This window comes from Rhinopithecus bieti, unplaced genomic scaffold (assembly GCF_001698545.2).
Source record: "Rhinopithecus bieti isolate Rb0 unplaced genomic scaffold, ASM169854v2 scaffold_74548, whole genome shotgun sequence".
Lineage (NCBI taxonomy): Eukaryota > Metazoa > Chordata > Mammalia > Primates > Cercopithecidae > Rhinopithecus > Rhinopithecus bieti.
The window spans coordinates 275,705-290,514 of NW_016828873.1; the positions used below are offsets into that span (position 1 = coordinate 275,705).

The 14,810-nt window shown below is 46.0% G+C and overlaps 1 protein-coding gene across 7 annotated transcripts in view; it reads right to left on the bottom strand.

Annotated features, from left to right (window-relative positions):
• SLC6A13 (solute carrier family 6 member 13) overlaps positions 1 to 14,810 on the bottom strand; it is a 63,155-nt gene that overhangs the window by 35,306 nt on the left and 13,039 nt on the right. For 2 of the 7 annotated variants that reach the window (XM_017864626.1, XM_017864623.1), the window contains exons 1-2: positions 6,248 to 8,374; positions 3,343 to 3,549 (exon numbers count right to left, since the gene is read on the bottom strand). The exons of 1 other annotated variant lie outside the window; for it this stretch is intronic. In XM_017864626.1, coding sequence (XP_017720115.1) covers positions 3,343 to 3,544 — 202 coding nt within the window. In that variant the 5' untranslated portion in view covers positions 3,545 to 3,549; positions 6,248 to 8,374. Of the gene's footprint in view, positions 1 to 1,845; positions 2,000 to 2,204; positions 2,344 to 3,342; positions 3,550 to 5,748; positions 5,803 to 6,247; positions 8,375 to 14,810 lie in introns of those variants that run through there. 4 more of the 7 variants (XM_017864625.1, XM_017864622.1, XM_017864624.1 and 1 more) reach the window with 3 other exon arrangements.

Genomic DNA, 14,810 nt, shown 5'->3' on the forward strand with positions numbered 1-14,810 from the left:
CTATAGCACTCATTCATTCGGGAATGCTATCTAATTTACACATTTATCCCATTGATCGTGCATTGTCTGTCTCCCTCCTCTAGAATGTATGCCCTATGAGGACAGGGAGTTGGTCCGTTTTGTTTATAGATGTATCCCAACCACCTAGAACGATTCCTGGCTTATGCTACGTGCTCAGTATTTGCTGGTGAATGACACAGTCAGGCTCAGGGCTTGGCTGGGTGTGCGCCCAGGCAACGGACAGAGCCTGGAAATTCTAAAGCCATTAGGAAGAAGCAGGTGCTTGGGGGTGGATCAGCCACAGGTCCTGGACAGCAGGGAGACTATTTACCTAGGAGACGGTGGAGGTGGGCATCCCTCTCACTCGCCTCCCTAAAAGCCTCCCCGTTGCTTCCGACTTCGGATGGGCTTCTTCGTATCACTTTCTCAGCTTGCCTGCCTTTTGACTACAGTTTTCAGCTGTTTGCCTTGTGTTCTATCATAGCCTTGCCTCAGCCCTTTCCCTGCTCTGGAACTCATTTCAAATTAGATCTACCAAATGTTGATGCTGGAAGAAACCAAAGAAGATGTCACTTATATTTTTAGTTTGGAAGTAAAATTGTGCTTTGAGGACGTCTTCGTCCCTGAGCTTCTCACTAAACAAATACTATGACGAATTAAGACTCCTTGATTGCCTTCCCCTCCCCGCCAAGCACAAGAGTGGCTACTTGGAGCCATGAATTTCAAGAAAGGGCCCAGAAGCAGACTGATAGGGTGCATTACTGGAGGATGGCACACGCTGGGGGTATCCCAGCATCCTCTCCAGGGCTTGCTCAGAACACTCTTCCCATGCCCAGGAGCCCAGGCCCCAATCTGAGAATGGTGAGTTCAGATAAAAGCACTAAACCAGGATGAAAGGGGTCAAACCAATCTAAGGGTTTCCATTCTCCCAGCCTCCTGCCCACATCAGCAGCAAAGAGCCCTTTCAGGAAGAGGCAGCAGTCTCTTCTTCGGCAAAGGGACAGGAGATGACAAGATGAAGTTTAAGGGCCCATTTTCTGTAGGAGTTTGCTTTGCCTGGGAGGCGAGAGGAGTTAACTGATGACAGAAAGGCTAAACTGCTGAGAACACCAAAAAAAAACAGAAAAATAGGCAGGTCCAGGTTCCTCTACTGACCACACACATCCTTGATCAGCCTGCTTACCGTAGTAAAGGAGCCATTTCACGAACCCAGCCCACGGCCCTGGGTGACTCACACCCTCCAGAGCAAACCTGCGCCCTGCCTGCAGCTCCCCAGTCCCTCAGAACACTCCCCTCCAGCTGAAGCCGTCCATCAGCGAACAGGGAAGAGGAGTGCTCAGGCCCCGCGCTTGGTAAGGGAAGAAGTTATGGGTAGGCAGTGTAAGGGTTAAACAGAGAACTTGACCGGATGGCAGGATTCCCACACATGTCAGGACTCTCCAGGGAATCAGCGTGCTGAAAGGCAGGCTCTATCCAGGGAGGAGGAGACCACAGCCGCCACCCTGCTGCCTCCACTTCCCCACACAGGACCCACGTGAACAACCAAGGGCTGTGGGGGCTGTTTTCCCCTCAGGCCTCTGTTCCCACACAAGACACAGTCAACACATTCCCAGGCCCACACAGACTCACCACAGAGCCCTGGGACCCAAACATTGCCAGACAAAGGACCAGGGAGAGTCCCTCATCCCCCGCGTTCCTGTCACTGCTCCCCTCCACTTTCCCCTGTCAGCCCAGTGGTTTGCATTAGACCTGGAAGGCAATCTCTCCTACCTCTTCGTGCCATTCCTGCTAATTCCCAGGCCAACCTTTACCCAATTCCAGAGAGGCTTGCGGAAAGCTGCTCACCTCCTAATCTCTCTGCCATGTGAGGAGCTAAGCTGGTTACCAGGTTCCAGACCCACAGTCCCAATGCCAGCTTAGTCCCCAAGCCTCCAGCTTTCATCCTCGGCCAGCTCCGTCTCCCCGATTCTCCAGAGGGAGGGTACTCAGGCCTAAATTCCTAAACAAGCACGTGGTGCACTCAGCACCAGGTAAAAAGTGGGTAGACCTTCCCTCTTCCCTCACAGCGCAAACTGTGCAAATTCCTATGATTTCAGGCCACTGGCCAGAAATTCCTAGGAAGAAGGGACACACCAGCCCATTTTCATCCCTCTGGAAACACAAGTTAACCTCCAACCCAGGGACAATCCCCAGTTGCCACAGACCTGGGAACCAGACTCCATGGGCCCAGGGCCTCTCTCGTGTTCTCCTCCAGTTCCCACATCTCCACTCTGTATTGAAGGCTTGCTTTCTCTAAAATCCTTGTGAGACTCAAGCTGGATGCGTTTGGCAGCTCTTACTCACCTGCAAAAGGGTAGGTATTGCTTTAAAGAACCTCAAATCCTGTAGCCCATGAACTTGCCCCTCCTCTCATCATTTTCCCTGATGGCTACCTCTGTATCCCACGTTCCTCCAGGCCTGGCTGCAGTCTCACTACCAAATCAGACCTGGGAACCCCAGGCCTGTCAGCTTCACACGTAAGCAAGGAGCCATTCCTAGCCCACTGGTCACCCAGAACGCGCCAGTACCTGGGAAATCCCTCTGGGGCTTCCCACAGAAATACAAAATTCGCTGAATGTGGGTTAGTGGTTGCAAAATTTGTCACTGCTGCAAGGATAGCAGAATTACCCCAGGCGGCTGGAAGAGGTGAATGAGAAGCCAGTGATGACATAGTAAAGAGCCGGAGGTAATGCTCTCCCTACAACACGCACACATTTGTACCGGGAAATTTTTAAAAAGAGAGCCTGTACTAGAAGGGGTTGGGTAAGGGATGGCTTAGGGAACCTCCCCCTGCCAGCAGAGTAGGAAAAAGACACCAGACCAAGGCTGGGGAATCTTAAGACCACAGAACAGTTTGGTATTGACATCATCATCAACAAAGCTACTATTTATTAAGTTCTTTACACACATTATCTCTAATCCTTACGACGACCTTGAAAGGCAGGCATTATTATCTCGATTTGCAGGAGCGGTAACTGATGCTCTGAGAGCTTAAGTAACTTGTCCAAGATCACACAGAGGGTAAGCAGTGGGGCCAGAATCCAAACTCTCCTCCACCTGGTTCCAGCTTGTGCTCACATTTCTACGATGCCACATGACAATAGAAAGAGCCCTGGGATAGTCACGGGATAGTCCCGCATCTTTCTAGGTCTTAGTTTCTTAGAGAGAGTCCTGAATGACCGCTAAGCGTCCTTCCAACTCCAGAATTCTATGCATCTATGGGACTCCCCAGAGGGGCCGAGAGCGCAGGAGATGGAAGTGTCCTCCTTCCAGGAGCGGGTGGGGTGGCACAAGAGCTCTCACCTCCCCCATTTTTGTAGCAGAGATAGGGAAACCTCCAGACGTTGCCCAGCCCAATGATCTCCCCGGCCACTGACAGCACAAACTCCATCTTGTTGTTCCAGTGCCCCCGCTCCAGGGTGCCATCTTCCTCCTTCTTTTCCATTACTGGATACACTGGCTTTGTCTCTCCATTACTGGCTGTGCCTGAGGCCCTGCTATCCATCCCACCTGGAAAACAAGTGGGAGGCCCTGTTACTGTTGGGAACCCCAGAAGGAAACCCCTCCTCCTCCTTTTACCAACAAATCCATAAGGGGATGAATGCCCTGGAAGAGGCGACTGCTATGCCCTTCCCTGTAGACCATGTCCTCCTTAGCACTTCTCAGTGGTAGAAGCTGGGTGACAGCTACTGAACGTATATATCCCTTTCCTGTTCCAGGAGGAAAGTGTTGGTGCTGATGGACAGCATCTGCTTCCACTGTAAGGCCCTCTTGGGTTGAGGCTTGCAGACATGGAGGAGTTCACGGGCCGCTGTGCTGTCTAAATTCTCCCTGCCGCCCTACAGTCAGCCTCACCCGGATCAGCACGTGCTTCCGTCTCTTTACTCTCTATGCTGGGACATGTGGAAAGGATGGGATTTTACATGTCCTCAAAGCCACCAATTTCCCTTGCAGGAATTTACCCTGAGGAAATAATTGTGATTGTGAGTGAAAGGTGTAGCATGAGGATATTTATTGTTTATAACAGCGAAAAATCAGAAAGTACATAAATTGTCAAAAATGGTAGATATGTTCATAAATTATGGCACATTCATATAATGGACTACTATATATAATCATTAAAACCTGTGTTACAGAAACAAGTGTATGGGCACAAAAGGATGCTCACAATATATAGTAAAACCCAGTACATACAATATGATCATGCTTGACAAATATCTTAGAAAGTATTTATAGGCATTGACAGATTAGGATAGCCACCAAATGTTTTTCTTTCAGCAGCTGGGTTATAGGAACATTTCCTTATCTATATTTTCTACATTTACATCAAAAAATATGTTTTACTTTTGTAATATAAAAATAAAAGCCAGTTTAAAAAAAAAATCCTGTCAAAGGACTGGGAGAGTTGAGTGGCACCAGGAATTGTGAATAAGATGAGGTGGTCTAAGTACTCCTTCTATGTCTCTCTGAAATCAGCAGAAGGGAGACATGAGCTATGTGCTCTTTTTCTCTTCTGGTGACGACAAATGGAGTCTGTGACAGTAGAGAAGATGACATAAACTAAAAAGCCATAGTTTTAACCATTCACTGTCAGAAGTGGCCCATTCCAGACTATTGGGATTGAGGATGACTGGGTGTGGCTCCCATCTAGTCAGCAACTACTATAGACTAGGCACTTCACATGCATTCATTTCATTTAATTCTCACAGCAACCCTGAGATGTAAGCATTATTACCTCCCCTTTATAAATAAGGAAGTTGCAGCTCAGAGAGGTTCAATAATGTGACTGCTGCTGCCATGTAGCTAGTAAATTGCACAGCCAGGACTTAAACCCACTCTGCCCCTGCTCTTTCAGTTCCAGCCCTTTGATTACAATGGCTACCCAGGTTCACTGGCATATCTACTAAAAGCATCTTCTAATGACTTCTGCCTTGATTTTGCAGAGTGGCCTCTTTTCTGGAGAAGTAGGCAGATGGACTTTTTTCTAACCCTCAAGCAAAGTTCATGTTAACAGAACTTTCTCAGCAGTAACCTCTTCTGGCCACAGACTCTCCTTTGGCTCTGAGCCAGAAAGTCAGAGTCAGGGAACAGGCCGGGCGCGATGGCTCACGCCTGTAATCCCAGCACTTGGGAGGCTGAGGCGGGTGGATCACCTGAGGTCACAAGTTTGAGACCAGCCTGGCCAACATGGTGAAACCCCATCTCTACTAAAAGCAGGAGAATCGCTTGAAACCAGGAGGCGGATGAAACCAGGTGCAGGGAGCTGGGATCACGCCACTGCACTCCAGCCTGGGCAACAAAGCGAGACTCCGTCTCAAAAAAAGAAAGAAAGAAAGAAAACAAAAAAGGAAGTCAGGGAACAGCAGGTATCTATGTTTATTTGATAAATGAGAGAATGAGCTCCTTTCTACAAAGGAGAAACTCAAGTAACTGGTCCCAAGAGGGCTCCCCAGTCCTTTCGGGAAGGTTGTCAAGGTACTGACTTTGCTGGAGGCATCCCCTCCCTTTACCAGCTGATGGATCCCTCCCGGTGATGGAAAGCCTTCCCTTCTCTGCCCTCCCAGACTCTAGGAGAAACAGTAGCCCTTTCCTGGTTCCCTTAGCCATTAGCCATTAGAGCTGCTTCCCAGAGGTAGCGTGTTGTGTCTGAAAGGCCATGAGCTGTAGAGCCAGATGAGACCAGGTTTAAACATTAGTTTTTTCTCATACCAATGTCTGACTTCAGGGAAGTTAATGAATGACTCTGAGTCTTCGTTTGTTCATCTGTAAAAGTGGGGATGATTGATAGGATATACTTAGCTATAAGAATTAAATGAGGAAATATACATATATATATGCACTTAATAGAATAACAGGTACTGAAATTTTTGTTTTCTTTCAGTCCTGTCAAAGAGTTGATCATTGCTCTCTTTTCTCAGAGTTAAATCCGATTTTTCTTGGAGCTAAATCCAATTGTCTTTCCTCTCAATCTAGGGCTCTCTCTTTCCAAATCACATTGTCACTTAAGTCAACAGCCACCAAGTTTCAGAAAGTCAAGAAAATAGCATATAATCTTGGCATCGCACACATAAATGTCAGAAGCATATTTTCTAGGAGAGGGTGAGAAAAAAGTCCTTTGGTTGTAAGTCCCATGGATCCCACCAACCTGCAGACTGAGACCCAGAAACAGAAAAAAAAAAAAAAAAAAAGAGGAGAAAACATTTCGAACCTTAGTGAAGTTGCTGCCAGAGGTCCAGTCGGGGAGAAGAATTATCTAAGGGGAAGGGGAAGGTGCCGGCTATTTAAAGTGTGGTCCCAGAGCGCCTCTGTGGCACTCGTAATTCTAAACTTGGCCCAGCCCACATTCCACCCTTGTGCCTCCCCCTCCACTTTTCACCCCTCCCCTCCCTCGGCCACCGGACAACCCGCACATGAGTGATTCCGCAGTCTGGGGAGTGTGCACACCCTGGCAGGTCGGGCCAGCTGCTGGTGAGCTTATGAAGCATGGTCTCTTCCCCAGAGCTCATGTGCGCTTCCCACCTGGTGATCTCAGGGTCTCTGTGGAGGGATCCTGCCTCCCACCCCTGTCTCTAACACACGTGCTCCTATAAATCCATCAAGAATAGGTGTTCCTTTGGTCAGGTGCTGTGTAGATTAATTTACAAATACATTTATCTTACCGTTTTGCAGCTTGCAATGTGGAATGGACGATGATTTAGAACAAAGATACATAGATACAGAACTATGAGATGTCAGAAAAACTTCCCAAACATACACAGACATTTATACACATAGAAGAAGTCTGAAAAAAAAGTCACTGAATGGTTAATAGTAGTTACTTTTGTAGAGCGGAACTGAAATCAGGAGATGGCAGTAAGGGAGATTTTTTTCCCCACTTTATCAATATTGTTTGGATTTTTAAATAGTATGCTGTAATTTTAAAGTAGTTTTTAAATCAATAGAGAAAAGGAAGTGTCAAAGTTTAAAATAAAGCCAAGCCCTAAAGCTGTCATAAGTGAAGGAGCTGGCCGTGAGCACGAGGCACAGGTCATCCAGGGAGCTTCGTTGTTCTGCAGGAACAGCCCCCAGAGGCGGCTGCGAGCGCAGCTCATTCAGCCTGGAGTCTAGGACAGGGCAGAGTCCCACCTCAGCCACGTGCCGAAGCACAGTGCATGCAGGGGAAACCTGCTTAGACTTTGACACCAGAGAGTGTGGGGTCTGAGTCCTACATATGTGACTGTCCAGCTTGAGATTTCAGGAGATGGTGACTCACTGTAAATGGCAGCTGTTATTCATCCTTACGGGATTATTCACAGTGAGCAGGCAAGTCTTCTTGAAGGAGACAGGACTGAGAAACCCCTGAGCTAAGCTGGGCTCTGGCCAGACTGGGAGAATGAGTTAGGTAGGGGATGGGGCAATGAGTGAGGTGACAGAGACATCTTGAGATGACAGAGAGGAGTGGAAAGAAAGATGAATCGAAGAGTCTAAGGTAGTTTCCATTTCCTTCATCCCTCATCTAACTTACGGGCATGGGGCAGGGGCAGGGGCAGGGGCAGGGAAACACCGCGTGGCAATACCTGGAGAGCTTCCCAGAAGCTTCTTGGAAATCATTCTTCTTATGTTTCAGCTGCCCCTGTTCCTCTCCCCTTTCAAGCTTTCATCTCTTAGATTGAGCCATGTAAAGCAATAAACCAAAAGGGTCCGGAGACAGCCTACAAACTCATGTAAAAAAAGACCATCTTCAAAGCAGTGCTATTGACTTCCATTTTTACTTATCCTTGAGTGGTACTTACTAACGGCCTACTACGCATTATAAACTTTGGCGTTTGTAATCTAAAATTACCAGATAACTGGTGTTTTCTCAGATACCATTCGGCCTTTGGCAATGTTGCACAGCCCCTTCTATGTCCTCATATATGCAAACGGTTGCAATTTCCAGTTTCCAGGAAAGACTGTCAGTGACAAGGACATCATCAGGCTTATCCTGAGTTGGTTGTAAGTTGCTGCTCTTGTATTAAGGAATGTTGGCTTTACTTACCAACTCTTTTGTTTTTACATAACTGCTGCCATGTTACCACATGTTGACTCCTATTTTATTCCTCTCCAAATGTTTGTTATCCCCAATTTCTTTTTCCCCTATAAAGTGGGAATGGCTATGGTAGGTTTTTTGTCCTGCTTAGGTTGACAAAAGTTAAACAACAACAACAAAAAGCTTGAGAACCACTGGTAGATAAATGTTGGTGACAGTCCCTCACAACTTCCTGTCTGGGGTTCCACACAAAACAGGCGTGACTAGCCTTGCATCTACCTCACGTTGCCATCATCCTTTGGTCTGCTGGGTGCATAGTCAAGAAACCTGAAAACAAGTAACACCAGAATTAGTATTCAAGAGTTCTTACTCAAGAGACTGCATAAGTTTTAAGACTCACTAGAGATTGTTAGTGAGGATACTGAAGGCTGCGCTTCCCACAACAGGACTGTATAAAACAAAGTGAACCACGCAAAAAGCAGGCCTAGGAGGTCCTGGTTTGTACCAAGTTCATCCCAGGTATGTTTAAATGACAGTAGGCCATGATATGCTCTCCCAAAAATTGTTTGACTCTACTAGGAGTGGAATAAACATTTCTGAGCAACATCAAGGTGGCAAAGGAAGTGGTGGGTTCTCCTCTGGAGACCTTTAAATTAAGAGATGTAGTTCTGTTTAACTGCAGGAGTCAGGAACCTGTTGACCTTTTGGATCCCTTTTTAAATATCACACTGAAAGAAAAGAAAACACACTGAAAGAAAAGTAGAACAGACTAATCAAATTATGGCTTGCTATAACTGAAATCATTCGAACAACAAAATGAGTAATGATAGTATGGGATTGTAGCCCAAAGAACAAAATTCACTAATAAGTTCATGCTGATACAAATAACCAATACGTTAATAAGTGGGAATGAAAGGACCATTCTTTCTTGCAGTTGAATTCCAATAAATAAATATAGAAGGATGCCGAGCATGGTGGCATGCACCTGTAAGCTCAGCTACTCAGGGAGGCTGAGGTGGGAGGATTACTTAAGCTCAGGAGTTTGAGGCAACACAGCAAGACCCCATCTCAAAGAAAAAGAAATCTTAATAAATGTAGAAGGAAAGAGAAAAATAGGAAATCACCACTAGACAAACACCACTATAATAATTGTTGCAGACAAGATCTACCAACGAACGCTAAAATTGGTGGGTGAAAGTTCAAGGAGGAACAGAATTTTTACAATTCCAAAGTGTCTCCCCCAAGATATGTATCAACTACAAAGGGAAAAATCGTAATTTTGAAGTAGAGAAGCCAGGCAGAAACCACCGTAACCAAATTACCAAGGTCAACACCACCAGTAATAAGACATCAATATCTACCTATATCATGAAGCATGGATATGATGTACTAAGAGGGACACAACGTTTTTGTGATACTCTTGCCAAAAATGTGGTTCAATCACAAGAATCGTAAGACAAACCCAAAGTGAGGGGCATTTGACAAAATTACTGATCACTGCTCTTCAAAAGTGTTAAAAGTGTCACGAAAGACAAGACAGACAAGAAAAGAAAGACTGAGGAAGTGTTTTAGGCTGCAGGAGACTAAGGGAAAATAACAACTAAATGCAATGTGGGGTCCTGAATGGGATCCTAGATAGGATCCTGGAATAGAAAAGGACATGAATGTAAAAACTGGTGAAAGTTGCATAACGTCTTTAATTTACTAGTTCCCTATCAATGTTAATTCCCTCGTTCCAACAATTGTACTATGGCTGTGAAAGATGCTAACATTAGGGGAAGCCGAGTGAAAGATGGAAGCTCTCTGTACTATTTTTGCAATTTTTCTGTAAGTCTAAAATAAAGTTTTTTCGTTTTCTTTTCTTTTTTTTTTTTTAAGATTTTCGTTTACACTCTATTACAGCCCAAGTACTTGACCCTGCTGTGAAAAGCTCTGGGATGTTACATGCAGAAACCAGAGGTGTCACTGAAAACTGTGAAGAGTTTTCTGTTTGATCCCAGATGGGATAATTCACCTAAATTCTATAAGCTCCAATTTGTTTTCTTTTTTTTGTTTTTGTTTTTGAGATAAGGGTCTCACTCTGTTGCCCAAGCTGAGTGCAATGGCACAATCATAGGTCACTGCAGCCTCAACCTCCTAGGCTCAAAGGATCCGCTCAACTCAGTCTCCCCAGTAGCGTGGACTACTACCATGCCCAGCTAATTATTTTTTAATCTTTTATAGGGATAGGGTCTTGCTATGTTGCCCAGGCTGGTCTTAAACTCTCAGCCTCAAGCAATCCTGTCTCAGCCTCCCAAAGCACTGGGATTAGAGGCGTGAGCCACCACACCAGACCCAAGGTCTGAAAGAAACAAGACTTATGACAAAGAATATTAATAACACCAACCATTACCATTACTAACGTTTGTTGTGCATTTCAAACGGGCCAGGCGTGGTGCTAAGTGCTATACAGGCACCATTTCATTTTATCCTCAGAACAAACCTGTGACACAAGAATTACTGACAAGATCATTTTAAAGATAGGAAAACAAAGACTTAAAGATAATTACTTGCTAGGCCACATAACTAGTAAATGGTAGACCCAGGATTTGAACCCAGGTTTGTAGAATTCTAAAGTGCATTATTTATTTATAGCTACCATGTTCTCTATACTTTAAGTCTAGAGGTGGAGGAAAAAAGACAAGAAAACACTAAAAGCACAACTCTAGTACTGCTTATTTTCGCTATTGCTGGCCCATGGGATTAAATATAACTTTCTCAGGAAAGACGTGAACAATGAAAATGACAAGAAAAATGTTGCTTTCACTGAAAATCTCATCAGACCTGAAGAATACTTAAAAAATCTAATCAGAAGGCTCTCTTCCCATCCCAATGTGTTCCACAATTCTACTACTCTGCCCTCCCTATTAAGTTAAATCATACCTTTTGTCTTTAACTCTAGAAAAGTAGTTGCCGTTTTTTTCCAGTTTCATCCTGTTTCTTCCAATCCCTGTTTCCCTGATTTCTTGTCCGACTCTCAGAGTACACAGAGTTTGCAACCCTTATGTAACTAGTCTCAGTGGGAAGTTCTTGATGAACAGTTAGTGAGCAGGGGTTCTGAGGGAATGGAGACACCCTGACACCATCAAGCTGTGGTGAGGGATGAGGGCAGAGTGGCAACATTTAAAAAAAGCAACTTCAATCTCTGGACAGTCTTTTATCCTAAACATTTTTAAACACCACTGCAGGACGTTATTTGTGAGGAACAAAATCTATTGATGCACTGGTCATGCGGCTGACTGATGTGGAATGCAGTGTGGCTGGAATCTCATCTCTCATGTCTCAGCCCAGAGAGAGAGAGGGAACCCAGAAGGGAAACGCAACTGGTTTCCCATGACTGGGAAACAGGACAGCTCTCATGTGTCCTGGTTTCCCCAAACAAGAAGAAACAGACAGGGCCTGCTCAAACTGTGTGGTGTCAATGCCCGTGAGCCAAAGACCATGAGGAACACACCTACAGTTAAACAAGTTGGGTTCGTTACTCATGGCAACAAGGAAGAGTGCACACAATGTAAACTGTGAGGTGTCTCAGTCAGAGGGTGTCACTGAGGACTTGTTATTGGATGAATTTGTATTAGGTGATTTTGAGGAGGCTTCAGGAAGCAGGGCTTTGCTTTGGATTGGATGCTGTGAGGAAGGAGGAGTAATTTTACAATTGGGTTTCTTAATGGATTTTACCTAGAAAGCAGGAAAAATGAAGTGAAGCGAAAAGCTGTGATAGGTAAGGAAGGAACAGTCACTTGTGTTAGGCAGCATAAGATGTTTGATCATTTGTGTGGGTTGGAAAATGTTTACGTTGTTGTCTTTGTTCAGACGTCATCATAGAGTGATCTTATTTGTGTCTGGATCCACCATGATCACAGAGTGGCCTTGCCTGACATTGACACGTGAGAAGGAACACCAGAGCAGCTCCTAGCAACATAAAGCCTAATCGACGGTGTCAGTCCAATTCCCAGCTGTCAGGGCTTCTTTTCTCTTTTTCAGCCATCATGGCCACACACACTCGGAGAAGTGAACTGACGTAACAGAAAGTGGTGACTGTAGTGGGAGGAAGGCACCTGTACCTGTTCTCAAGGCCTTGGCCATGGGTTTTCACCCCCTTACCTATATTCTCCTCCTTCACACTAAGCCCAATCCCACCTTTCCCACTCTTGTTATATCTTACCCCCATTCCCTCCATTTAAAAAAATACATTTTTTTTTCCTAGCATAGTTTGACATCATTGGGCAATTTTCCTCCCAATTATTCCATAAGATTAAAATTTAAAATTTTCTGAATCAGAAATCCATGTTGGCTACCCCGGGAAACATTAAAGAAATTACCGATGTTTAACGCCCACTCCTGAAGAGAAGATTCTGATTTCATTGTTCTGAGGTGAAGCTTGAACATTGAGATTTTTTCAAAAGCTCTCTGGAAGTCTCTAAGAGGCAGCTAAATTGGAAAAGCTCTGTAGCCTAATTGCTGCTGTTAGCTAATTTCTTAGTCTATCCTCAGGGAAGATGTAGTACAGCTGGTCTTATATCTGAAACTCCTTTTCAAAGCCACTCTCAGCCTTCTCTTCTCCAAGATAAATAATCTGAAACCCTTTTATCTTTCCTAAGAGTTCTTCCTTCTCACCCCCACCCACTGTTTTCATTGCTCTCCTTTGGAAGCTCTCCAGGTTCTAAACATCCCTGTCAAGTACTGGTGTCCAAAGCTCCCTCGCGGCCCCTTTCCGCGGCCTGCCTGCTGGCTGCTGGTACTGCTCATTTCCACAGCTCTGCAGTTTCCACCAATGGAGAAATTCAGCAACGGAGAGAGCTCTCCCTACATGTCAGACTAAGACCAGGGTGGCCTTCCATAGAGTTCTGCTACATGGACAATGGAGAAGGAAAACTAAAGAAGGAAGAGGCATAAAAGGAGAATGAGTTAGAGCAAAGTTCAGTGTGATGAAAAAAATATATAACCTGGGAGGAAGAATTCCAAAATTCTAGTCCTGGATATAACCTGAATCAGCCACATAATCTCGGGCAATCCATGTTGCCTTTCTAGGACTCTGTTTTTCATGCATAAAACAAGAGAGTAAGACTGGGCCATCCCCAGGCTTCACGTCAGCTCTGAGTCTTCCACAGCTGATCTCAGGCTTGGAAAGAAAGAGACTGCTGGTCTGATCACCCCTCTTCTAACTGCTCTGGCCACAGCTCTTTCTTCAGCAACTCTAGTTATTCCAAGAGTTCTTATATTCCCAATTCCAACAGCCAATGATTATAGCCCAGACTCGCACCTCTAGTCTGTAAGCTTCTTGAAGACAGTAGAGTGCCATCTGCCATCTCCTGAATATAGATAAAAGCCTAGGAGTGCTTAGCTCTCTCAGCAGATACTTTAAACATTTCCTTAACCTCCAGGAATCAGACTTCCAAACAATAATGACCAGAATAATCGATATTCACTTTTCTTTTCTTTTTCTTTTTTCTTTTTTTTTTTTTGAGACGAAGTTTCGCTCTTTGTTGCCCAGGCTGGAGTGCAGTGGCATGATCTTGGCTCACTGCAATGTCTGCCTCCCGGGTTCCAGTGATTCTCCTGTCTCAGCTATCCAAGTAGCTGGCATTACAGGAGCCCGCCACCACACCCGGCTAATTTTTGTATTTTTAGTAGAGACGAGGTTTCACCATGTTGGCCAGGTTGGTCTCAAACTCCTGACCTGGTGATCCACCCGCCTCAGCCTCCCAAAGTGTTGGGATTACAGGTGTGAGCCACCGCACCTGGCTGATACTCACTTTTCATCAACAATCATCCTTCCAAAACTTAGCACCACATAAAGTCATCCATATTAGCAGTCATGGCACACCCTAGGCACCTTCACATACATCTCTCATTGTCTTTATTGACAAGCCAGAAAGACTGGCATTATCACTGTTTTATAGGTAAGAAATTGAGTTTCACAGACAGGAAAACTAAACTGCCCAAGATTCCAAAGCTATGAAGTGACACACTTAGGATCTGGACGTCTGTCTGCCCAGGCTCCTTCTGCCGAAGTGACACACGTAGGATCTGGACGTCTGTCTGCCCGGGCTCCTTCTGCCAAAGCGACACACGTAGGATCTGGACGTCTGTCTGCCCGGGCTCCTTCTGCCGAAGCGACACACGTAGGATCTGGACGTCTGTCTGCCCGGGCTCCTTCTGCCGAAGCGACACACGTAGGATCTGGACGTCTGTCTGCCCGGGCTCCTTCTGCCGAAGCGACACACGTAGGATCTGGACGTCTGTCTGCCCGGGCTCCTTCTGCCGAAGCGACACACGTAGGATCTGGACGTCTGTCTGCCCGGGCTCCTTCTGCCGAAGCGACACACGTAGGATCTGGACGTCTGTCTGCCCGGGCTCCTTCTGCCGAAGCGACACACGTAGGATCTGGACGTCTGTCTGCCCGGGCTCCTTCTGCCGAAGCGACACACGTAGGATCTGGACGTCTGTCTGCCCGGGCTCCTTCTGCCGAAGCGACACACGTAGGATCTGGACGTCTGTCTGCCCGGGCTCCTTCTGCCGAAGCGACACACGTAGGATCTGGACGTCTGTCTGCCCGGGCTCCTTCTGCCGAAGCGACACACGTAGGATCTGGACGTCTGTCTGCCCGGGCTCCTTCTGCCGAAGCGACACACGTAGGATCTGGACGTCTGTCTGCCCGGGCTCCTTCTGCCGAAGCGACACACGTAGGATCTGGACGTCTGTCTGCCCGGGCTCCTTCTGC